General features: G+C 38.4%; 1 protein-coding gene across 1 annotated transcript; it reads left to right on the top strand.

The window, feature by feature from the left end:
- On the top strand, positions 1-26,852 carry RXYLT1 (ribitol xylosyltransferase 1). Its single transcript, XM_052641069.1, has 6 exons — positions 1-199; positions 1,595-1,750; positions 7,470-7,572; positions 17,405-17,719; positions 20,525-20,695; positions 26,435-26,852. Exons 1-6 carry the CDS (start codon positions 31-33, stop codon positions 26,850-26,852), a joined length of 1,332 nt encoding a protein of 443 aa, XP_052497029.1. The 5' UTR covers positions 1-30.

Raw genomic sequence — 26,852 nt, 5'->3', positions numbered from 1 at the left:
GGTGGTGGCCTGAGCGGAAGCCTAAGTGGGATGCGGCTGACGCGGAAGCGTCTCTGCTCGATTCTCATCGCCGTGTACTGCCTCTTCTCCCTCTACGCCGCCTACCACGTCTTCTTCGGGCACCGCCGCCGGACGCCGGACGCGCCTTTGCGGGGCCTCAGGAAGGGGGTTGTCCCGGTGCGGGAGAGGCGCGGCCGAGGTAGGACACCGGGCCGGGGCCTCTCTTCTCGGCTGCGCGCCGGGGCGCGGGGCTGAGGGATGGTAGGGGCCAGGAGAGCTGAGCCACGCTGCCACCAGTCCCGCTCTCGGGTCCAGGATGGCTCCGGGGCGCGCTTCTCCTATTCCAGCTCTCGGTAGCACCCCAGGCCTCGGGATTGGAGGATATAGGAATGCTTAGGTCCTCGCCCAAATCTCACATGCTGTCGCCACTCCGCACCCCTGGGGCTAACAGGTGCACACACTTTTAAAAACACATCTTGAATATCCAAGACGTTGTCACAAAATGCCAGATTCTCTGGAATGCCGCGGCCTAAAGACATCTATACCCATATTGAAACAAAAGAAAGTGAAAAGTGAAGTCGCTCAATCGTGTCCGACTCTTTGCGACCCCATGGACTGTAGCCCATCACTCTCCTCCCCTCCGTCCATGGGATTTTCCAGGCAAGAGTACTGGAGTGGCTTGCCATTTTCTTCTCCAGAGGATCTACCTGACCCGGGAGAGCGTTGCCATTTCCTCTTCCAGAGAATCTTCCCGACCCAGGGATCGAACCGTGATCTCCCACATTGTAGGCAGACGCTTTACCGTCTGAGCCACCAGAGAAGCCTTATGAAGCAAAGAGCCTTCTCTTATCCTGCGGAGACTTCAGAAGACTAGCGTGCTTTATCTCCAAGTTTTGATCCCTTTGCATTTTGTTGACCTATGTCAGGATCGGACTCAGGCTTATTTCTATCTTCTTTCAGAATCTTGCACAATAGTATATGAAACTGTTGGACACTTTTAATGTTGAAGTCAAGTTTTATGTATAGTTTAAGTAACTTATATACAATCTATATAGAATTGGCAAAAGTTAGGCTTGTAATAATACATATTACTGTACCCAGTTATTTTAGAAGGCTTTTTTGGGGGGCCTAACATTTTACTAACATTTTATTTCAAGTTCTTTTGGGGTAATGGTTCAATCAAAATTAAGTTCTGCTTTCCTTTTTAAAATTTTTATTGTGTGTTTAACCTGTTCAAATTCTCTTGTTTAATCTCTGAAAAATTGAAGTTAGGATGCAGGTAAAACTCCCTGACTTTCCAGGTAGCTGAGTGGTGAAGAATCCACCTGCCAATGCAGGAGATGTGGGTTGGATCCCTGGATAAGAAAGATCCCCTGGGAAAAAAAAAAAAGTAGCAGACACTACAGTATTCTCACCTGGAAAATCCATGGACAGAGAAGCCTGGCAGGCTGTAGTCCATGGGGTTGCATGGGGTTGCAAAAGAGTCATACACTACTTAGCAACTAACGACAACATCTAATTTAAATGGCTTGGATTTATCTATAACTGATGCTCTGCCTTATTGATGACACTTGTTACTCTTTTTATAACACAGAACAATCTACTTTGAGAAGTGAAGAATGGAATCCTTGGGAAGAAGATGAAAAAAATGAACAACAACACAGACTTAAAACTAGCCTTCAGATAGTAAATAAGTCCACAAAAGAGAAAAAACACTTCCATGTACAAATCTGGGGCAAAGCTGCCATTGGTAAGTTAATGTTTAAAGCTAAGATATGTAAAAGCATCGTATAAAAGCACTATTAATACATTTAAAGTCTATTTCATCATTTGTTAAGATACCATGATACATTTTTTCACTTTTTTCGATATTCCATTTCTATTTTTATTAGACAACATCTGTGTAAACACACACAAACATACACATGTGCCCCTGTCTTTAACAGAGCACAGCTTTATTTGTAGACACAAAGAGTTGGTTGTGTGAACATCATTATATTAAAATGCCTATGTCAACTGAATTTTCATAGAACTATGTGTTTATTAGACACGTTATACACAAGTGTAAGATGTGGCCTCTGACCTTAATGGCCAAACAAGTTTAGGAAACACTGAACTGAACAAAGCTAAACAAGGTTCTTTGTTGCAGAAACTTTGTCAGAGGTTTTAATATGCCAGTGTTCATCATGAATGCCTTGGAAGGGGATATAATATGTAGTTGATTAAACTTGGTTTCCCATCAAAACACTTTTGCTCTGAGTATCATGAGAGTATAGTGTTCCAAATTATACGATATGCTTAATTAGAGAATGGGACCCTCAATGACAAAAGAGTCAGAAAGAACTTAGTCAATTAGAAGTGAGTTTTTTGGCCATTAAACATGAGTTAAATATATGTACAGTAAGGGATATGGATAAAAGGTACCAGGTGAAAGGAAAGTAAACAGAATAGTAGTGCCTGACCCATAATGTTTCATAAATTCATAAACATTTGCATACATATATACATCCTTGAAAATTACTGATCTCTAAAGTTCAAGTACCCAGACCTCTAATCATCAAGTTCTAGCAATTTTTTTCTCTATTAGAATCTGTCATATTAATTTCTTTCTTTAAATTTCCACTTCCTCATTCTAGTTTTTAATTAAATATACTTCTTAACATTTTCCATGTTTCTAGACTTTTCTGATTTCAATCCAATAGGCACAAAGTGGTCAGATGAGCTTTATCAAGCATTGCATTCATCAGCCTATTCCCCAGGCACAGTCATAGGATACCAGTTACAGAAATTCCCATTCAAATGGGAGAAAATGGAAGAAGAATGGAGTCACAGGTTTAAGCAGGTTTGATATCCAACCACGCAAACTCCATTAGGTTTCAAGCCCTAGGAGTGAGTAATCTATGGCTCAAACGTTCTTTCTGGATTTTTCAGCTCCATGCTTGGGAAGTCATCCTTCCATTTTCAGGAAGGTTAGCATGTGTTTGCAGCTCAGTAGCTTTATCAGGGTGTTTCCTACTGTTAGGATTTGGGGAATCCAGTAAGCTTGTTTCATTTCAACTCTCTTTCTGTCCGTTTTAGTCCAAGTTGGCAGTGTTTCTATTAATATAACGTTCTCAAGAACCATGTCAGTCTCCCATATGTATGTCATAAAGATTCACTTTATTAGACAAGAGTTCCTCCATCGGTGTTTCCTGGATAACCCCATCTCTGTTTCTAGCTTCTGCTGATAATCGCTAAGGAAATCCACAAATCAATACCTAATATTAAAAAAAAAAAAAAACCCTCTATGTGATTGAATATTCTGACCAGACATTAGCAAAAGGATGTCAGCTACATCTTTAGCCTTCCATTTTCAGGAATGCTAGCATGCTTTCTTGATAGTGAATCCCCTAATTTTTCCTCTCTTTTGCAATCTGAAGAGGCTGAGGATTTCCAAAATCATCAAGTCATGATTACTTTTTGCTTAATTTTTTTCAAAGTCTCTCTTTTCAACTCATATCTTATTGTAATCAGTGAGAAGAAATGAGGCCATAGCTACAACACTTTACTTAGAAATTTCTTCAACTAACTATCCAGTGTAATCATTTACAAGTTCTGCTTTGCACATAAGTGCAGGAAACAATTCAGCTAAACTGTCTATTGTTTATAACAAGGATCTTCTTTACTCCAATCTGTAATAGCATGTTCCTCATTTCCTTCTGAGCCCTCACCAACAGCACTTTTAATGTGCCTATTTCTTCCAACAATCAGTTTATGATGATTTTGATATTCTCTAAAATGATACAAGTTTTTTCCTACTGTTCTAACTTTCTCCTGAATTCTCACCAGCTGAGTCACTAACATCCATATTTCTACCTACAGTCTGTTTAAGTCATTCTAATCTAAATGTTTTTTAATCATTGTTCTCAAAATTTTTTCAACCTTTCCCCATTACCCAATTGCAAAGCCACTTCCAGATTTTTAAGTATTTGTTACAGCAGCACCCCATTTCTATAGCCTCGTAATATGTAGTTTCCTTTAGCTGCTATAACCAATTACCAAAAAGTTAGTGGCTTAAAACATTTTTTATTTAAATTTAATTATTTTTAATTGGAAGATAATTGCTTTACAATGTTGTGTTGATTTCTGGTATACAACAGTGTGAACCAGCCATAAGTATACATATACCCCTCCCTCTTGAACCTCTCTGCCACCCCACCCTCCATCCCACCCCTTTAGGTCATCACAGAGCACCAGCCTGAGCTCCCTGTTATATAGTAACTTCCCACTAGCTATTTATTTTACACATTGTAACGTATATGTTTCAGTGCAGCTCTCTCAATTCACCCCACTCTCCTTCCCCTACTGTGTCCACAAGTCAGGAGACCACCTGCAGTGCAGGAGACTGCCTACAATGCAGGAGACCTGGGTTCTGCCCCTGGGTTGGGAAGATCCCCTGGAGAAGGAAATGGCAGCCCACTCTGGTATACTTGCCTGGGAAATCCCATGGATAGAGAAGCCTGGCAGGCTACAGTCCATGGTGCTAAGAGTTGGACACAACTTAGCAACTAAACCACCAACCACTACCATGACTGAGCAACATTCCATTGTATATAAAAATAACATATATTTTTTAATCTATAATTGACTTATAAGTTTCAAGTGTACTACATAATAATTTAATATAGGTGTATATTGTGAAAGGATCAATACAGTAAGTCTAGTGAACATCCATCACCTCACATAGTTAAAACTTTTTTCTTGTGATGTGAACTTTATGATCTACCCTCTTAGCAACTTTCAAATATGCAAATATAGCATCATTAACTTTGGTCACCATAAATTTATTATATTACATTTCTGAAGGCAGAAATCTAAAGTGTGTCCTCAGGCTGTATTCCATTTGGATGCTCTAGAGGAGCATCTGTTTCCTTGCTTCTTACTGCCTTCTAGTAACTGCCTTCATTCCTTGACCCATAGCCCCACCTCATCCTGACTTCTTCTTCCTCAAACCTCTTTCCCTCATTTTGACACTCCTGGCTCCCTCTCCTGAGGACCCTTGTGATTATATAGGACCCACCCCGAACAACAGACTGGTTCAAAATTGGGAAAGGAGTATATCAAGGCTGTATATTGTCACCTTGCTTATTTAGCTTATATGTAGAATACATCATGTGAAATGCCGGGCTGGCTGAATCATAAGTGGAATCAAGATTGCCAGGAGAAATATCAAGAACCTCAGATATGTAGATGATACCACTCTAATGGCAGAAAGCAAAGAACTAAGGAGTCTCTTGATGAAGGTGAAAGAGGAGAGTGAAAAAGCTGACTTAAAACTTAACATTCAGAAAACTAAGATCACGGCATCTGGTCCCATCACTTCATGGAAAATAGATGGAGAAAAAGTGAAAACAGTGGCAGATTTTATTTTCTTGGACTCCAAAATCACTATGAACAGTGACCACAGCCACAAAATTAAAAGATGCTTGCTCATTAGGAGAAAAGCTATGACAAACCGCAGTTCAGTTCAGTTCCGTCACTCAGTCTGCAACCCCATGGACTGTAGCATGCCAAGCTTCCCTGTCCATCACCAACTCCCAGAGCTTGCTCAAACTGATGTCCATTGAGTCGGTGATGCCATCCAACCATCTCATCCTCTGTTGTCCCCTTCTACTCCTGCCTTCAATCTTTCCCAGCATCAGGATCTTTTCTAATGAGTCAGTTCTCATCGGGTGACCAAAGTATTAGAGTTTCAGCTTCAGCATCAGTCCTTCAATGAATATTCAGGACTGATTTCCTTTGGGATGGACTGGTTGGATCTCCTTGCAGTGAAAGGGACTCTCAAGAGTCTTCTCCAACACCACACTTCAAAAGCATCACTTCTTCAGTGCTCAGCTTTCTTTGTAGTCCAACTCTCACATCCATACATGACTACTGGGAAAACCATAGCTTTGACTAGACGAACTTTTGTTAGCAAAGTAATGTCTCCACTTTTTAATATACTGTCAAGGTTGGTCATAGCTTTTCTTCCAAGGAGCAAGTGTCTTTTAATCTCATGGCTGCAGTCACCATCTGCAGTGATTTGGGAGCCCCCCAAAATAAAATCTCTTGTGGTTTCCATTGTTTCCCCAACCATTTGCTGTGAAGTGACGGGCCTAGAGAACATATTAAAAGCTAAGCGCCAAAGAATTGATGCTTTTGAACTGTGATGCTAGAGAAGATCTTGAGAGTCCCTTGCACAGCAAGGAGATCAAATCAGTCAATCTTAAAGGAAATCAATCCTGAATACTCTTTGGAAGGACTGACGCTGAAGCTGAAACTCCAGGACTTTGGCCACCTGATGTGAAGAGCCAACTCATTGGAACAGACCCTGATGCTGGGAAAGATTGAGGGCAGGAGGAAACGGGGGCGACAGAGGATAAGATGTTAGGATGGCATCATCGACTCAACGGACACGAGTTTGAGCAGACTCTGGGAGATAGTGAAGGACAGGGAAGCCTGGCGTGCTGCAGTCCATGGGGTCACAAGGAGTCGGACATGACTTAAGGATTGAACAACAGCAACAACACCCAGATAATCAGCACTGAACAGCATCAGCACGTAGATAACCCAGCATAATCTCCATACTGTAGCATCCTTATCTTAATCACATTTAGAAAGCCTCTTTTGCTTTCTAAAGGTAATGTATTTACAGGTCCTAGAGATTCCATCTTTGGCCATCTTGAGTTGGGAGAAAGCATTACTCAACCTACCGTATTTGGAAAGCCTAGTCTTTCAACATGGGTTTTTTGTGCATGTCTTTACCAGAGTGTGGTAAGAATGCACCAAAACACATCTTCCAAGGTAACTTTTTAGTTACATTTAGATAACCGGGCTCCCCAATTACCTCATTGTCTCCAGAATACCTTATTGTGTGACACTGCTCTCCTCTACTCTCAGAGCTTTCATATAGGTGAAATCCTGATAAAACACAGGGGCTGGCCTAAAGAGATAGGATGCAGTGGCAGTTGTCTGCAGACGGCGTCATGTAGTGAAGGATGTGTGCTCAATTGGGAAGGAGGTAATATCTCCTTGATATATTGAATGTATATGCATACATGAGACCTCTGGTTCTATTTGGCATAAGATGGTAAATCCATCCCCAGCTTGTTATAGTACAGAAACAGTCCTAATCTGAGGTAATTTACACACTGTAATATAACACATTTCAGGGTAAGACAGGTAGTCCAGTGATACTTATGGATTTCTCAAATTTAGAATCAGAGAGTTTATTATCTTTAATATATCCCACATTTTGCCACATTTTACACTGACAACATCTGAGTTAGTCTCTTGTACATTAGCTGCCATATTGATGATGTTGAGCCCAAAGAGGAATAGAATCTGATTTCTTATCCAAATAATATGAAAGAGCAGAACATAAAGTCATCTCACACAGTAGAGTAAACCAGACGGTAAATGCTTCCATTTTTTGTTTTTTTAATTATCAGGTTTGTATCTCTGGGAGCATATTTTCGAAGGTTTACTTGAACCCACTGATGTGACTGCTCAGTGGAGAGAAGGAAATTCAATTGTTGGAAGAACACATTACAGGTACTAACTGTGCAAGACTTTGATCTAATCTTTGATATGGTGCTGTACAATGTTTTATATCAATACCAAAAGAAAACTCAGAGGAAAATATATTCATAGAAAATATTTCCACTTTAACTTGTAAAGAATGGAGAATCTCATGAATATATATTTGTAGTTATAGCTTACCTTAAACATTTTCTTATAAAATTGGATGTAACAAAATTCTGCTTTTTTTTGGAATTCTATATATGTTTTATTTTAATCAAAACATTTCTGATTGTATGGAAAAGTTCATGCTCTAAATTTTGTAACATTTGGATATTAATAAATATTTAACATTCTATCTTGGGGGAATGATACATAAAGTGTTTTTATTTTTCTCTTTCATGTAATAGAGTCACATATTTTTATAATATTCACATGGTAGCTAAAGCTACTGCTATTAGTTCTGAAATTTTTATCCATTAAAACATTTCATATATGAGTTCTATCATGATTTGATAGTATAGATTACCATTTTACTGCTATATTCAGAAATCTTTTTTTAGATTAAATATAACCAATGTATTATGAAGATTTTTTTTTTGCATTCTTGTTTTTATAACTGATTGCATATTTTCTGAAGGTTTTTAAAGAGCATTAAGACAATTTTATTTAGAAAAATTGTGGCAATGAAGTAATACTGTTTTCTATTAAATTTTGCTTTCTAATTGAAATAACAAAAAATAATTATTTTAAATGCTTATTTCATTAAACAGTTATATTATTCAGGGGGAAAAAGTGTGAACTAATGATTATGGCTTCCATTAGGGTTCTGTTTATTTCCCAAGAGATTAAGAGGAAAGGCTATGGTTAATATGATGCTGGGAAAGATTGAGGTCAGGAGGAGAAGGGGACAACAGAAGATGAGATGGTTGGATGGCATCACTGACTTGATGGACATGGGTTTGGATGGACTCCGGGTTGGTGATGGACAGGGAGGCCTGGCGTGCTGCAATTCATGGGGTCGCAAATAGTCAGACACGACTGAGTGACTGAACTGAACTGAACTGAATATGAGTTTCATTTGAATTTTCACTGCTCTTTTAATTCTTTATTTACTGTATACTCACTTAGAAACCAATTTCATTGCATGTATCTTTTCAAAGAAATCATTCTTGAAAAGCAAACAGACTTTTAAATCATCATTGGTAATGATTATTTTTCCTTTTATCTCCAGGCTTATCGATGGGATTATAGATGTAATCCCACTGAAAAGCTTATACATAATTCTAAGCTTAAAATAGTTGGATTCAGGTGTCTGAAAGTAGATGTGTGTTTTGCATATAAATCTAACGTTTTGCTGTTTCAAATGTAAGCAAATGTTATGAGTATTAGTCTAGTAGATCTACCTACCAGAGAAGGCACTGGCACCCCACTCCAGCACTCTTGCCTGGAAAATCCCATGGATGGAGGAGCCTAGTGGGCTGCAGTCCATGGGGTCACTGAGAGTCGGGCACGACTGAGCAACTTCACTTTCACTTTTCATTTTCATGCATTGGAGAAGGAAATGGCAACCCACTCGTGTTCTTGCCTGGAGAATCCCAGAGATGGGGGAGCCTAGTAGGCTGCCGTCTATGGGGTTGCACAGAGTCGGACACGACTGAAGCGACTTAGCAGCAGCAGCAGCAGCAGCAGATCCACCTACAACATATAGAATTTCCAAAAGAATTATTTAAAATTTATTGAGAAGTTAACACACAGTGTTATTATACTGATAGCAAAGATTTTGAGCGAATAGCCTTAACTCCAAAAAGAAAAACTCATTTCCTGTTTCCTTCTGAAATACTTACCTGAGATTTTATATTATGATTAAATAGCAACGCTATTTCCTTTTAGATTTCAAGAGAACTGCGTATTCGGGGAAGTTCACCGTTATAGCTGATTTTTGTAAACAACTTACTAAAGGTTTAGGCTCATGGAAAGTAGCAAATATAATTTCTCCAAAATTAATAAACTTCTATGAAATTGCAGTTTTGAGTTGAATCAGGCTTCATGGGTACTAACTAAAATGTTTTGACACATTCATTTTTTACTTTCCCAAAAGTGAGTTGGAAGTAGTGGCTCATCTTGAAGATACAGAAAGAGTTTCTGAATACTATCAAGGTCCTTTAAATAAGCATAAATACATTCTATTTAAATAAACCTTTAAATTTACAAAGAACTTATATTATTTAATTTTAATTTCACAACAGTTCTGAGGCAGAAAATAGAAAGGATATCATCAGTGTTCCAGGGTAAATCAGGCTCCTGAATGCTTATTATTAACAATTCCTGGCCCAAATGATGTAATCCAAGATACCAGATAAATAATTCAGAATGGAAATAGAGCTATCAGACAGTCCCTGTGCTTATATTGGCCTGACCAGCTCCTTATTTCCTTAAAGGCAGGCTATAATTGATACCTAAATATTTGGGAGTTGTTTGATTAAATATGGAATTAAATGTGGGATATAGCTATATGTAGCACTTCATGTTTCACAAGGAAAGAAATGAAATGACTCCTTGTTCACCACTGAGTCCATACCATATATAGTCTGTGCTTAGGATGTGAGTAGTTGAACACATGTGGGGCAGACTGAACCTGAGATTCAGCCTGGTGAAGTCCTGTCACCTCTGGACAGGGTAGCAGTGCGACTGAGTTGTTAAGGGCACAGACTCCAGAGCCAGAATATCTGAGTTCCAGTTCCAGCTTTACCTCTCATTGGTTGTCTGACCTCCGGCAAATTTCTTAACCTCTCTGGATTTCCTTAAGTTTAAAATAAGGCAGATAATAGTTTCTATTTTACAGTATTCTTTTGAAAATTAAACGCATAAGAGGTATACAGTGCTTAGACCAGTATCAGGCACATAGTAATCACTATAGAAGTCTTGTTACTAGTTTTATTATATTTACTCTACTTAAATAGGTATTGCACCATCTCTGTATCTTTCAGTTCTCCTTTTTCTGTGTTTCCATCATTGTCTATTATCTCTCCATAACATAGTTGCCCAACAAGCACCTTATTGATACATTTTTTATGTTAATGTGTTCAGTTATGTTACAAGCTAGCATGGAACCCATTCATCTCTTGAAGAAACTTTGCCTGTCTCTACTCACCTCCATCATATGTTCATTTATAGTTTAATTTCATAGGGAAACTTATTTTTAATTTCTTAGGAGGAACCTTCTGTTCATCGTGGCATTTGCTTTATTCCCAGAAGACTGCCTTCAGAATTCTGTAATGTCCCTGTGCAGGCATTATCATAAGATATATAAGTGCCTACCCATTTGATAAAACAAAAGTTAGATACTAAGTTGGTTAATTCATTATTGTCTAAATTCAATTATGGTATTTTCAGTGAGCATCTGATCCTTGTGAAAAAATATCATGATAGAATAAAATATGTCTGATCCTATTTTTAGAATTTCCAGGTATTACTATTATAAGAAGTTAATGAACTCACTACTCATTACAATGAGTGAAAGCATTTGTAGATAATATTAATGGTTATATTATATTTAAGTCATATACTGGATCATAGATCAATACAGATCTCAGATAAACTTTTCATTGGTAACCAAAGATACTATAGTTAATTTTTCATAATGCCCATTCTCCCTTCTCCAGCCAGGCTAGTAAGAGGGTGGGAGTGTTTCAGCATAAACACTGAATTAGGAAGGCATGGAGTCATGGCAGTGATACTGGCCATGAGAATGGGGTAAATTGCAGCAGCTATTTAAAAGTAAGGGCCATTCATGAGTTCGGCATACCTATTTTATAAAACTGAATTTTCTAAAACTATCAGTCTAAGAATAAAATAAAATAATTTTTAAAAATGATGTAGAATCAATGGCTGAGAACTATGTGTATGGTTTAGTTTGTGCACTTATTATTGATCAAGGCGTTTGCCAGTCTCTTAGCTGGCAAATTATTAATCTTATCTGTAACTCACTTAATATAGTAACATATAGCATTTTTTTCAGTAGCACTTACTGAGTTTAGGGAAAATGAAACAATATTTACACTGGATTCTAAAAAATATGTTTTGCTCATGTTGAGGTTAGATTTCAATATTCAGATTTCTCTGGACTATCTAAGTATCAAAAGTATTTATTGGGAGGCAAGTTTTTAACTGAACCTAGCTAATAGTCAGACATGACTGAGCGACTTCCCTTTCACTTTTCACTTTCATGCATTGGAGAAGGAAATGGCAACCCACTCCAGTGTTCTTGCCTGGAGAATCCCAGGGACGGGAGAGCCTGGTGGGCTGCCGTCTATGGGGTCGCACAGAGTTGGACACGACTGAAGCAACTTAGCAGCAGCAGCAGCAGCAAAAGTACAAATATTGAAGAACAGAAGTTCTGACCATTAAATATATGCTAGGAATTCTAGAAGAGGAAGTCACTGTTTTAAAATTCCATGTATAGCTCCATAAATATGTTCATTTTTCAGTTAATGGATATTTATGACTGATGCATGATTCATAACTTTAGGAAATGAGAACACAATGTTTCATCATGAATAAATATACTATAATATCTTATACATATGCCTGAGCATGCATGCATGCACACATGCATGCTCAGTCGTTTCAATCGTGTCTGACTCTTTGTGACTCTATGGACTGTAGCCCACCAGGCTCCTCTGTCCATGGGCTTCTTCAGGCAAAATACTGGAGTGGGTTGCCAAACCCTCCTGCAGGGGATCTTCCCAACCCAGGGATTGAACTCACGTCTCCTGCGACTCCTACATTGCAGGTAGATTCCCTAGCGCTGAGCCACTGCAGAAGCCCACATATGGCATACTGTATAGCTGGAAATTTATTACTAAATTGAATTTTGTAATTTGATTCATATTTTAAATGCAGTAGGAGAACTTAAATAAATCGGTAGAGCAAAATAACTCCCTTAAAGAGAATTATGGCTTACTTATTCGACGTTTACTGAGTTGCCTGCTGGTTGGTTCATACTAGGTTCTGAAGATCTCAAAGTGAATAAAATACTTTTCCCTCAGGGAGTTCACACACTAGAAGCTGAGATAAATACATTAATAACTTTGAATCTTTATACAGAGCATAATGATAAAGACGTGTATACTCCTTAGTTGTTAGGGAAATATAGAAGGAAGGTCACTAAGTCAATGTAAGTAGAGTTGGGGGTATGGCACCTATCAAGAAAGGCTTCCTAGAGGAGGTGATAGCTGAGCTGAGTCTTAAAAGATTAGTAGAATTTAGAAAGGCACCAAAAGGAGAGATTATATTCCCAGCAGAGGCAGTATCAGAAATAAAACACAGCTTGGTTTGTGCACAAAATTTCAGGCCATTCAGAACCCCCAGAACATGAAGATGGGAGAGAGTAGCTGATATTGGAAGTGGAGGGCAAGGGCCAGATCATGGTGGGCCTAGTACGTGCCACATTAAAGCCCTTGGACTTTGTTCTTGTTCATTGAAAAGCAGTTGAGGATGATTAAGCTAGATAGTGTGGTATTGTCATGCGTTTTTGGTGTCGATGTCTCTAGTAGCTGTGTGGAAAAATGATTTGAAGGAGACAACTGAAATCAAGCAGACCACAACTTTGCATTAGAAAGCTCTTAAGTATCCTGCTGAGATATAAATAAGGGATGAAACTGGAAAGTGGTATTCTGACAGAGCCAGGAATTTGAGAAACTGAGGGGCAAAACTATCAGAATTTAAGGATTATTAGATGAGAGGAAGAATCAAATGTGACAGTTCCCTGGTTGCTAGCTTGCATGACAAGATAGCTAGTATGCATTCAACATAGACAGTACCGGAAGAATAAAAGCAGATTTTTCCACTATTCTCTAGCCCACTGCACAGCACCAGCCTAACCCCCTCTTTCACAGCAGACAATCCTGCCTGTTTCCTCGAGAATATCCATAACTGTCTCCCCTAACTAGCTCCTCTAACATTTATGTACATGCTCTCTAAGTGATCCCTCACCTAACCTTCTCTTTCTTAGCTCTCAGATGGTGAGGTGATTCCCTAGCTCAACATTAACTTCCTCTATCTGTGCATCCTTTCTACATACTGTAAGACCTTGCTCCATTGGTTACTTCCTTGCTCTCCTCATCTTCAACCTTTCACTTATTATTACTTTCTTGCCTTCTCATCCACACTTTCAGAAGAGTTGTCTAAGCTTACTGTCCCCACTTACTTTTTTTTTGTAAATTTATTTAAGTATAGTTGATTTATAATGTTGTATTAATTTCAGTATAGCAGAGTGATTCCGTTAAACACACACACAGACATATATGCACACACATTCTTTTTCATACTCTTTTTCCATTTGGGTTTATCACAGGATGTTCAATATAATTCCTTGTTGTTTCTCCATTCTGTATATAATTGTTTACATCTGCTAACTCAGACTTCCTGTCCATCTTCCCTCCTCCCCGTCCCCCTTGGCAACCACAGGTCTGCTCTCTTTGCCTGTGATTCTGTCTCATAGATAGGTTCACTTGCGTCATATGTTAGATTCCACATGTAAGTGATATCATATGGTTTTTGTCTTTTTATGACTTAGTTCACTTAGTGTGATAATGTCTAGGTCCACCCATTTTGCTGCAAATGGCATTGTTTCATTCTTTTTATGGCTGAGTAGTATTCCATTGTGTATATATAGCACATCTTTATCCATTCCTCTGTCGGTGAGCATTTGGCTTGCTTCTACATCTTGGCTACTGTGAATAGTGCTACTCTTGACATAGGAGTCCTTGTATCTTTTTGAATTACAGTTTTATTTGAATATATGCTCATAAGTGAGATTGCTAGATCATATGGCAACTCTATTTTCAACTCTAGTTTTAGTTTTTTGAGGAACTTTCATACTGCTTTCCATACTGACTCTACCTACTTACATTCCCACCAACAGTGTAGAGAGGCTCCCTTTTCTCCATACCCTCTTCAGCATTCGTTAATTTGTAGACTTTTTAATGCTAGCCGTTCTGACTCTTATGAATTTTGAGTTGCACTTCTCCCCACTGAACTTGTTACTGTCCCCTTACTTCTCATTCACTTCTCAACTCATTGCAGTTTGACTAGCACACCTCCCAACACACACATGCACACAACTATCTGAATTGTAAGGGAAATTTTTTTACCCCTAAAGTTTCTTTATCTAAGTCCATGTTTCCCAAATTATGTACTAAGGTACGCTGGGGCACCACAAAATATTTTTAATATTTGTGGGAATGACAGTTACACTTCACATCTGTCAAAGACCATGCAAACTACTAGTTTGAGGTAGTTCACATTTCAACATTAGATCACCCTGCATCCACTTCAGAGATGTTACGCATTTGTGGAGCTGAGTTTCTCATGATTGCTGTGATCAGATCCAGGTACCACTCAGAAATCAAAGTGGAATAAGCAGTGACTGTGGCAGTGTCCTCTCTGATTCCAAGGTTTGAGAAGTTGTGTAGTGCTACATAGGTACACACATCCCATTATTAAGCATGTGTAGTTAGTTAAGAGCAAAGAGTCGGACACGACTGAGTGACTGAACTGAACTGAAATAGGAATATTACGTTTTTCTTCAGTGTATGCATGTTATTTTTTAAGTGGCTTCTAAGCTCTTGGACAGAAACACTTAACAAGTTATTTGAATCTAACAACTTAAAAAACATTGCTCATTAATCATTACTCATTATTTTTGGTTTGGTAGATACTACAAAAAAATTACTAAAACACTGAAAGTCCTGGGAACCAAAAAAATTGGGGAACTTCTGATCTATACCTTGGCTCCGCAGAATTGACCCCAGGGCTTTCACCTTTGTGTTGAGGTCCAGAAAACCGGTTGGTCAGCACGTGAGGGGTGACATGCCTGATTGCTGGAATGTGAGAGCCTTCTACAAAAAGGGAGCTGTAGAGACTCCACAATGGGTCAGATGTGCCCTTAACAAATCAGGCTTTGGTTAATTTGCATGGATCAATAAAATTAGAAGTATTCCTCCCTATCCCTTCATTCTGGGATCTTCACTGCATCATTCGGGATCTTTCATTGTGGCATGTCGACTCTCTAGTTGTGGCTCGTGGGCTCGGTAGTTGTGGCATGCTGACTTAGTTGCTCCACTGCCTGTGGGAATCTTAGTTCCTTGACCAGGGATCAGACCTGGGTCCCCTGTGTTGCAAGATGAATTCTTAACCACTGGACCACCAGGGAAGTCCCCCTGCCTGTAACTTTGGTGGTTTAGTCACTAAGTCGTGTCCAACTCTTTGCAACCCCATGGTCTGTAGCCCTCCAGGCTACTCTGTGCATGGAATTCTCCAGGCAAGAATACTGGAGTGGATTGTCATTTCCTTCTCCAGCCCATAGCTTTAAAGGAGACAAAAATGTTCATGTGCTACCAATAATAACTATTTTAAATTTACCATAACTCTCCTCATCATCTCTAAAGTGCTTTCTAGCCCCTCAGATTCTGCAGATTCTCCTAAATGACTAAATGATCACTGAATCGTTTGGCGTCTTCCTGTCCAAGGCAAATTCAAGGAACACAGTTTTGTTCCCATAGCTTATCATCACTGTAGAACAATGTCATAAAAATCACACAGTACATACACACAAAAATACATATTTATATTTTGTGTTTTGACTAATATCTACTCATCTGAGCTAACCATAGTGTCTTGGGAAAAACTCAAGCTCTCAAGTTAGATCTTGATTCAAATCTCAATGCTGCCATCACAGGCTGTGTAACTTCAGCCTGATTTCCCAAATACAAAATGGGGGCCTAATGTCCTCTGCAGAGTTGTTGTAGAGGTTAAAGGAGAACCTGTGCAGAGTGCCTTTGTACCGTGTATAAAAAAGGCATTTAATAAATGTTAGGTTTTTATCCCAAACAATAATAAGCAATAAAAGCAGGATTTCAACATATTTGTACTAAATACTTAAAGATTCTAGCAAATTATTAAAAAATGGTTGAGCAGGTTGCAAAGAATCCAGGACCATCTAATTTTACTGTAGGTTAAATGGTACTTTTTATATTTAATACATATTCATTTAAAATATTTCAGTGGTACTGGTTGTTCAAAGCAGCACATACTATGAAAACGTGAGTTATGAAATGCATCTACTCCTTTTACGATATTTTTAAATACTTTAAAGAATAGGGAGTAAAACAGTAGATTCCCGTTTACCCACTGCCTGGAACCAGGTGGCACAGTGGTGAAGGATCCAGTGCAGGAGACAGTAGAGATGCATTTTCAGTCCCTGGATAGGAAAGATCCCCTGAAGAAGGAAGTGGCAACCCTCTCCAGTATTCTTGCCTGGAAGATTCCATGGACAGAGGAGCCTGGTGGGTTACAGTCCACGGGGTCACAGAGTTGGCACGACAGCACACCCACACACAGAAGTAGCAGCTTCTGGCTCTCAGTCCTATTTGCTTCAGATATGTAACTTTCCTCTTAAAAGAATTAAACATTTCCAATAAAGGCTTTAAATGCTCTCTTCTTATTGTTCCTCATGTCCTTTCCTCTCCCTTTCTCCTCAGAGTCAATCACTGTTGTGAATTTGTTATATATCTTCCCATTCAAATTTTTATATTTACACTTTTGCTAGATATATAAACAAATTTTTTTCTTATGGTACTTTCAAATTTGCATATAATTAATCTGTCTACAACCAAAACTTGCCATTAATCTACATCTCTGTCCCACCATCCAAACCTGTTCAAAAAAAGTATTATAGAAATTGTTTCTAGGAAGGATATGGGTTAAGTCTCATTGTATATTTTACATAAAATGACACAGAACTTCTGGTACCAAACAATTTTGTTCTGTTCTTGTTTGTCTCTTGTTTTTCTTTTAACAGCTTCATCACTGGTCCAGCTGTGGTCCCAGGGTACTTCTCTGTTGATGTGAACAATGTGGTCCTGGTTCTAAATGGAAGAGAAAAGGCAAAGGTCTTTTATGCCACCCAGTGGTTACTTTATGCACAGAATTTAGTGCAAACTCAGAAACTCCAGCATCTTGCTGTTGTTTTGCTAGGAAATGAGCATTGTAATAATGAATGGATAAACCAGTTCCTCAAAAGAAATGGAGGCTCTGTGGAACGACTTTTCATAATATATGACAGCCCCTGGATTAATGACATGGATGTTTTTCAGTGGCCTTTAGGAGTAGCAACGTAAGTACAAATTATTTTTACATGTTTCCAGGCTCTAAGACCTGAATCTCTGTACCAGGAAGATTGTGTTTTAGATTTGTGATAAATGTAGTTCTTCTGAGTTCCTTGAGGCCATGTGCAACCTTTCCTATGGGCAGAAATGTGGTTTGGCCTCATGCTTTGGTAATAATAGTTGATATTTTCAGAGTATTTTAGACTTTGATGAGGAAACCAGATAAGTTACATTTTTGTATTTTAGAACCCCAAGGCGTAGTAAATTTTCAAATTGATCAGTAGGGCCTTAAAGAGATGTTTAGCAATGGATGGCAGAGAGACAGATTTTCTAAAAACGATTATAGAATCTCTTCATCTATATCTATGTAACTATTATATAGATACTTAGTTTTCTTAAATCCTTACTTTAGATCAAGTATTACATCGAGAGCACCCTGACCCTTCGGTGTGGGGGGATTATAATATACTCAGATCTGACACTGAGACTGGTTGAGTTTGCACAGACCTCTTGCATGTGCTCAGTCATGTCTGATGCTTTGCAACCCCCTGTACTGTATCCCACCAGGCTCCTCTGTCCATGGAATTTTCCAGGCAAGAATACTAGAGTGGGTTGCCGTTTCCTACTCCAAGGGATCTTCCTGACCCAGGGATCAAACACACATCTCTAGAACCTCCTGCATTGGCAGGCGAATTCTTTACCACTTCCCCACCTTGGAAGCCCTCTCCCCCAAATTAATTTATATATTATTTGGGTTTTTTTGGGTCTATCTTGTTGTTGTTGTTTAGTCACTAAATTGTGTCTGACTCTTTTGTGACCCCATTTACTGTAGCTCACTAGATTCCTCTGTCCGTGGGATTTCCGAGGCAAAAATACTGGAATGGGTTCCATTTCCTTCTCCAGGCTATATTCCCGAATTAGGGATTGAACCCATGTCTCCTGCATTGGCAGGAAGATTCTTTACCACTGAGCTACCAGTCTGTCTTTCTATTAAAAGGAAGGTTGGTTAAATAATATATAATATATATGAGGCCTTTCTTTAAAATTGGAAACTTATTTTATATCATTGTGTTAATGCAGGGCCTTTGAGTAACAATAAGTTGACTTCAAGTTGCCACTAGTGCATAAACTTCCTGATAGCAGGGATTTTTGTCTCCTTTTTGCACTACTTTATCTGTAGGCACTCAATAAATATATGTCAAATGGATGAATTATGAAATAGCTAACTAACATGGTACTTGAATCAGATATTCATTTTCCATTATTTTATCACAGGTTACAAGATGTGACCTTTGACTGCTGCCTAGTTGGCTACACAAATGCCACCAGGGAAGCACATTGACAAAACATATTCTCTGGCCTTCCATGTCCAGATTCTGACTCAACAGGTTTAGGGTAGGGAAGAAACAGACAAAAGGTTTGCTAGGTATAGCCAGGTTTAAGATGCTCTGAAAAATCTATCCTTTGAGTAGAATGTTTTGAAACAAAAGAATTATTTCTTTATAGTATACTACATCACCTATTCATACAGTATAGGAAGGAAACTCATCATAACTCTGGTACTGCTGGACAAATATCTTTCTTATAGACCAGTGGTTCTCAACCAGGTACAATTTTGCCCTCCCCCTAGGAGACATTTGACAATGTCTGGAGATACATTTGATTGTTACAAGTGGATAGGAGGCAATACTGGCATCTGGTGGATAGAGGCCAGGGGTGCTGCTCAATATCTTACCGTATAGAGGATAGCCTCCACAGCAAAGAATTATCCCGCCCCAAAGGGCAGTAATGCTGAGATTGAGGAGACCATTATAGACCTAACTGTTACGTTAAGCTTTGCTCTTATGTGAAGGTTGTAGTTCAGGCACATAATCTGTTGCCTCTTATTCCCAAATGCCCATAAGAATGAGCCAATTGCAACAGGCCTCTCCTGTGTGGGATATAAGGTTTGGGGTTTTTAAAAAATCTGCTTGAAAAGCTTTTGGAATTGAAGCTCTTTGTTATAGAATAAAAAGAAACAAAATAGTGCCATTTGCAGAGATGTGAATGATCTAGAGACTGTCATATGGAGTGAAGTCAGAAAGAGAAAAACAAATATCATATAATATTGCTTATATGTGGAACCTAGAAAACATAGTACAGATGAACTTACTTGCAAAGCAGAAATAGAGACACAGATGTAGAGAACAGACATATGGGTAACTTATGGATACGAAGGGGTAAGGAGGGGTAGGATGGATGGAAGATTAGGATTGACACATATTCACTGTATAAAATAGATAACTAATGAGACCCTAACGTGCAGCACAGGGAACTCTACTCAGTGCTCTGTGGTGACCTAAATAGGAAGGAAAGCTTAAAAAGAGGGGATGTATGTATTCGTATGGCTGGTTCACTTTGCTGTACAACAGAAACTAACAGAACATTGTAAAGCAACTATACTCCAATAATTTTTAAAAATAAATCATGATTATTATGAATGTAGAAGACTCTTTATACTTTGACGGTCTTAAGTTCTTCCTGTCTTATAACTTCAGATCAGTAATAGAAGTTGAAGAATATAAAAAACAAAGCACTTAGGTGCATAATTTCTGTAGCAACTTTGTAAAGAATGTCAAAGTGAGACTGTTTTTTTTAAGTCAGTAGATTGAGGAACTTTTCCAAAGTAAGCATGGAAAATTATAACTTGAAATTTAAAGAATCTTATTTTAAATCTCTCTTTTCTACATCATCATGCTACCTAAGATGTTAGATTATGGAAATTTTCCCAATCCTCTTGTCATATATTAACTCATGTGTACTTACTTTTACAGATACAGGAATTTTCCTGTGGTGGAGGTGAATTGGTCAATGCTACATAATGAAAGGCCATACTTGTGTAATTTTGTAGGAACTGTTTATGAAAATTCATCCAGACAAGCGCTAATGAAAATTTTGAAACAGGATGGGAATGATAAGCTTTGCTGGGTTTCAGCAAGAGAACAGTAAGTGCTATGTTTACTTGATTCATCCATCATGTTTCCAGTCTGAGAGTTGCTTTATGTGACACTACAGATTGCCACAGACATTTCTAACTCCATTAATACCAGCCTTTCCCCAGAAGATACATTAATAATTAAAGCTGTGATGAAACAGTGTTGTATACATTAAAAATAGAGAGCATCTCCCATAGTCCATCTTGAAGACAAACACTGGTAACTGTCATATGCACATGTCAATTGTTAGGTTTCCTCAATAATATTTGTTAGTCAGACTTGAACATAGGAGATTGTGGATGACAATAAGAATCTTAGGTTCATCTCTGAGATGTTCAGCAAACCAGTTCATTGTTCCAAGACTGGCATGCCATATGCATCACAGCTTCAGGAACCTGGCATCACCATGAGGACAGAGGCCATTCTTTGAACCCCGAGATCTAACATAGGACCTTGCATAAAGTAGGCCAGGACAAGTGGGGAATGGATGGATGGATGGATGGATTTAATAGGGTTAACTTTCTTCCATCTTTTACATGGTAATCATGAAACAGGTGTTCATGGACTGAAGGAAGAAATTTGGAGATCATTTATTTTGTTTTTAAATAAACAGTTTCATGTGTAAAGCAGTGTCATCAGAGAAGTAATGCCTTTTTTAAAAAATGTCCTTTTACATCTAGAAATACATTAATTGGAGCAGATACTGTGTTCTAGAAAGCATGACTCAACTACAACCAAGAATACTCTACCCAGTAAAGTTCTTGTTCAAATTTGATGGCGTGATCAAAAGTTTTACTGAGTAGCAAAAGCTAAAAGAGTATAGCACCACCAAACCAGCCTTAAAACAAATGTTAAAGGAGCTTCTCTAGGTGAAAAAAGAAAAGGCCGCAAGAAAGAAGAAACTTACAAAGTGAAAAAGTAAAGACAAACATACAGTAAAGGTGGGAAACCATCCACACATGAAGCTAGTAGGGAGGTTAAAAGGCAAAAGTAGTAAAATCATCTATATCCATAATAAGCATTTAAGGGATATACAAAACAATTAGATGTAAAATATGATATCAAAAACAGTAGTTGTGAGGGGAGAAGAGTACAAATGCAGGGTTTTTAAAATTCATTTGAAGGTAAGAGATCAGCAACTTAAAGTGATTAAAAAAAAAGGTGGTTCTTTGAAAAGGTAAACCCAAATGTATAAACCTTTAACAAGACTCTTAAAGAAAAAAAATGAAGAGTACCCAAATCAATAAAATCAGAAATGAAAAAGAAAAAGTTTCAGCCAACATTGCAAAAATACAAGGGATCATAAGAGACTACTATGTACAACTATATGCCAATACAGTGAACAACCTGGGAGACAAGGACAAATTCTTAGAAAGGTAGACTCTCCCAAAACTGAACCAGAGAGAAATAGAAAGTGTGAACAAACTGATTACCAATAATGAAATTGAATCAGTAATTTAAACACTTCCAACAAACAGAAGTCCAGCACCAGATGGCTTCACAGGTAAATTCTACCAAACATTTAAGGAAGAGTTGACATCTATCCTCAAAGTATTTTTTTTTAATTGCAGAGGAAAAAACACTTTCAAACTCATTCTACCCTATGTGATACACAACATTAGCAAAGTGAAGAATAAAAGCCATATGATCTTCTCCATCAGTTCAGTCACTCAGTCGCGTCCGACTCTTTGCTACCCCATGAATCACAGCACGCCAGGCCTCCCTGTCCATCACCAACTCCCGGAGTTCACTCAGATTCATGTCCATCGAGTCAGTGATGCCATCCAGCTGTCTCATCCTCTGTCGTCCCCTTCTCCTCCTGCCCCCAATCCCTCCCAGTATCAGAGTCTTTTCCAGTGAGTCAACTGTTCACATGAGGTGGCCAAAGTACTGGAGTTGCAGCTTCAGCATCATTCCCTCCAAAGAAATCCCAGGGCTAATCTCCTTCAGAATGGACTGGTTGGATCTCCTTGCAGTCCAAGGGACTCTCAAGAGTCTTCTCCAACACCACAGTTCAAATGCATCAATTCTTCGGCGGTCAGCCTTCTTCACAGTCCAACTCTCACATCCATACATGACTACTGGAGAAACCATTGCCTTGACTGGACGGACCTTAGTCGGCAAAGTAATATCTCTGCTTTTGAATATGCTATCTAGGTTGGTCATAACTTTTCTTCCAAGGAGTAAGCGTCTTTTAATTTCATGGCTGCAGTCACCATCTGCAGTGATTTTGGAGCCCCAAAAAATAAAGTCTGACACTGTTTCCACTGTTTCCCCATGAAAAAACTTTTGATAAAGTTCAACATTGATTTATAAAACTCTCTAGAAAGTGGGCATAGAGGGAACTTGCCTCAACATTATAAAGGCCATATACAACAAACCAGGAGCAAGACAAGGATGCCCAGTCTCACCACTTTTATTCAGCACAGTTTCAGAAGTCTTGGCCACAGCAGTCAGAGAAGAAAAAGAAATGGAATCCAGATTGGAAAGGAAGAAGGAAAACTGGCACTGTTTTCAGATGACGTGGTATTATACATAGAAAATCCTAAAGACACCACCAGAAAACTACTAGAGCTCATCAGTGAGTTTGGTAAAGTTTCAAGATACAAAATTAACATATAGAAACTGGTTGCATTTCTGTATACTAACAATTAGTGTACTATCAGAAAGAGAAGTTACTATCTTATCAAATAAACTACCTAGGAATAAACCTACCTAAGAAAGGAAAAGACCTATGCTCAGAAAGCTATAAAACACTGATGAAAGAAATTGAAGACAACATGAACAGATGGAAAGATATATCTTGTTCATCTTGTTCTCAGAATAAAAGAATTAATACTGTTAAAGTGGCCATACTACTCAAGGCAATCTACAGATTCAAGGCAATCAATCCCTATCAAAATATCAATGGCGTTTTTCACAGAATTAGAACAAATCATTTAAAAATGTTTGGAAACAGAAAGACCCCAAATAGCCAAAGGAAAAAAAATCTTAAGAAAGAAGAATGATTTGGAGGAATCATGCTCCCTAACTTCAGACTGTACTACAAAGCTACAGTCATCAATACAGTGTGATACTAGCACAAAAACAGACACGTAGAGCAGTGGAGCAGAATAGAGAGCTCAGAAATAAATCCACACACTATGGTCAGTTAAGCTGTGACAAAGGAGGCAAGAATATACAATGGAGAAAAGACAGTTTCTTCAGTAAGTGATGGTGGGAAGATTGGACAGGTACATGTAAAAAATGAAATTAGAACATTCTCTAACACAGTATAAAAAATAAACTCAAAATGGATTAAAGACTTAAATATAAAGAACAGATACTGTAAAACTAGAAGAAAACATAGGTATAATTCTCTTTGACATAAATAACAGCAGTTTTTTTTTTCAGATCTGTTTTCTAAAGCAAAGAAAACAAAAATAAACAAATGGGAACCTAATTAAACTTAAAAGCTTTTGCACAGCAAAGGAAACCATCAATAGAACAACAGCAACAACAACAAAAAAAACCTAAAGGGTCAATATCATATATATATATATATATATATATATATATATATATATATATATATATAGCTCATCCAACTCAACACCAAAGAAAGCAAATGGCCAAGTTAAAAAAAAATGGGCAGAAGAACTAAAAAGACATTTTTCCAAAGAGGAAATGCAGATGGCCAACAGGCACATGAAAATATGCTCAACATGGATACATCAGGGAAATGCAAATCAATGCCACATGTGTGAGGAACAAGGGACACTGTGCCTGGAATGGAATGAGTGAGGGCAAAATATGAAAGTTGATTGTAGAAACAGGCTTATTCTTGATATTCCTTTGCTACCATTGAACCATGAGGTAGAGTAGAAGTCCTCCTTGCTTCTCATTGCTGCTTCCAGATCTCTTTCCCTTTTCCCTCCCTAAAACAATATCAGTTTTGAATCTCATACCAGCAGACGAAAGTATTCACTACTCGTTCTCTTTGAAATCATAATGGAGAGAAATAAATTGGGAGATTGACTTATACACCCTACCATAAATAAAATAGATAACTAATAAGAGTCTATTATATAGCACACAGAACTCTACCCAGTACTCTATAATGACCTATATGAGAAAAGAATCTCAAAAAGAGTGGATATATGTTTATGTATAAATGACTTATTGCTATATAGCAGAAATTAACATTGTAAATCAACAATATTCCAATAAAAATTAATTTACAAAATAGATCCTTTATAAAGAAATCATATAAACCTTGGGTTTATCTCCTTAATTCTTTGAAGAGTCTAGTTCCTGATACACTCTCATTCTCTCCGACATTTCTCCAGCCTCATTCTTAGTGATCCCCAAGTCCACATGGATGGTCTTTTCCATAGCCTTGGTCCTGCCCTTCCTTTACTTCCTCTCCTCCAGTGATTTGGGTCTCCACTTGCCTTCAGTCATTTACTGTCATGGTCATTTTCTAGACCTCATGATTACACGTACTGCAGGATCTCAAGTTCCAGCAATTCTCTCTGTAACCATCTTTTTCTGACATTCCCCCTCATTGCCTCTAATAATCTGATTTCAGCAATCTAGTTGGGACTTACAGGTCCTTGTTCCTACTACCTTTCCATTGTCCTTCACTCACCTGATCTTTACTTTCTTATTTATCCCACTTAAACTTCATAATCAATCATGACTGCATAGACATTCAGCTTCTTCATTTCTTAATCTAGCAAATCCTAACTGGTTAAATCCAGCTCTGTTGCCTGCTCCATACCTCCACCTGTGCAGCCACACTTGGAGAAAGGTGCTGACTGATCTCACTTGAGATATCTGACCTTGAATGTCTGGCAGTCATCCATTTCTGTTTTCCATGTGTTCTTCCACTTTCCTGGAAGACTGTTTCATACCCTCTTTTCTCTACCCAGCTGCTCTTACCTTATAACCCTATTGCTTATTTCCCTGAGAAAATAGGAGAAAACGTCTAGCTCTCCAACTAGTCTCTCATTTTCTACCCTTGCCCCATACGGTCTGCTCTCAACACAATAGCCAAACTGATTTTGCTAAAACATAGATGAGGTCAGTTACCCCTCTGATCGAAACTACGTGATAGGGTATTCTGACTCCATTTTCTGCACCTCTCCCCTTCAGCCACCCTGGCTTACCTGCTGTCCCTTGAAAATGCCAGGCATGTACCATCTCATGGCCTTTATGCCTGCTCTACCTTCTGTTGTCTCTCCAGATATCTGCGTGGTTTGCTCCCTCATCTCTGGCTCCAAATTCAGATGCCCCTGAGTGAGACGCTCCCCCATAACCTATTTACAGTTGTAATACTACCCTACCAGAAACTCCCTCCTCTCTCTGCTCTGTTTTTCCACACAGTACTTAACACCTTCTAAATAATTGGCTTGACCTGGTTACTACCTGTCTCTACCACTTGAACTGAGATATAAGCTCCATAAGGGCAGGAATTTGGAGGGTGAAGTAGAGAGAGAAGACCTAGCACTCACAAAATTTTGGCTGGTATAACATTCATTCAGAAACTGTATGATCACTAGATTTTAAGTGTACAACTGCAAACTTCTCAAATTCTTAAACATCTTCAAGAAATCTGTTTGGGCAAGACTTGATTCGTCTTTTCTGCCTGCCATCTCTATAATGTATTTACCATTTCCTGTAACCAACATTAAAAGATAAAATATTTTCTTCCACAAAGATATGCTTAGTAAAGTGAAAACTACAGTTATTTTTCTGATTTTCTAGGTGGCAGCCTCAAGAAACAAATGAAAGCCTTAAGAATTATCAAGATGCTCTGCTTCAGAGTGATCTCACCTTGTGCCCAGCGGGAGTAAACACAGAGTGTTACAGAATATATGAGGCTTGCTCCTATGGCTCTGTTCCTGTAGTGGAAGATGTAATGACAGCTGGCAGCTGTGGAAATTCATCTGCGTACCTGAATGCTCCTCTGCAGTTACTCAAGTCCATGAATGCTCCTTTCATCTTTATTAAGAACTGGAAGGAACTTCCTGCTATCTTAGAAAAAGAAAAGAGTATAAATTTAGAGGAAAAGATTCAAAGAAGAAAAAGATTACTTCACTGGTATCAGCACTTCAAAACAGAGCTAAAAATGAGGTTTACTAATATTTTAGAAAGTTCATTTTTAAAGAACAATAAAAATTAA

This window comes from Budorcas taxicolor, chromosome 5, assembly GCF_023091745.1.
Source record: "Budorcas taxicolor isolate Tak-1 chromosome 5, Takin1.1, whole genome shotgun sequence".
Classification (NCBI taxonomy): Eukaryota; Metazoa; Chordata; class Mammalia; order Artiodactyla; family Bovidae; genus Budorcas; species Budorcas taxicolor.
This window is presented reverse-complemented; position numbering and strand designations above follow the sequence as displayed.

Excerpts from the sequence above, each read along its gene's own strand:
- RXYLT1 (XM_052641069.1), top strand. The coding sequence starts at position 31 with ATGCGGCTGACGCGGAAGCGTCTCTGCTCGATTCTCATCGCCGTGTAC. Across the intron at positions 200-1,594 it reads GCGGGAGAGGCGCGGCCGAG|AACAATCTACTTTGAGAAGT; the intron begins GTAGGACACCGG and ends TTTATAACACAG. Across the intron at positions 1,751-7,469 it reads CTGGGGCAAAGCTGCCATTG|GTTTGTATCTCTGGGAGCAT; the intron begins GTAAGTTAATGT and ends TTTAATTATCAG.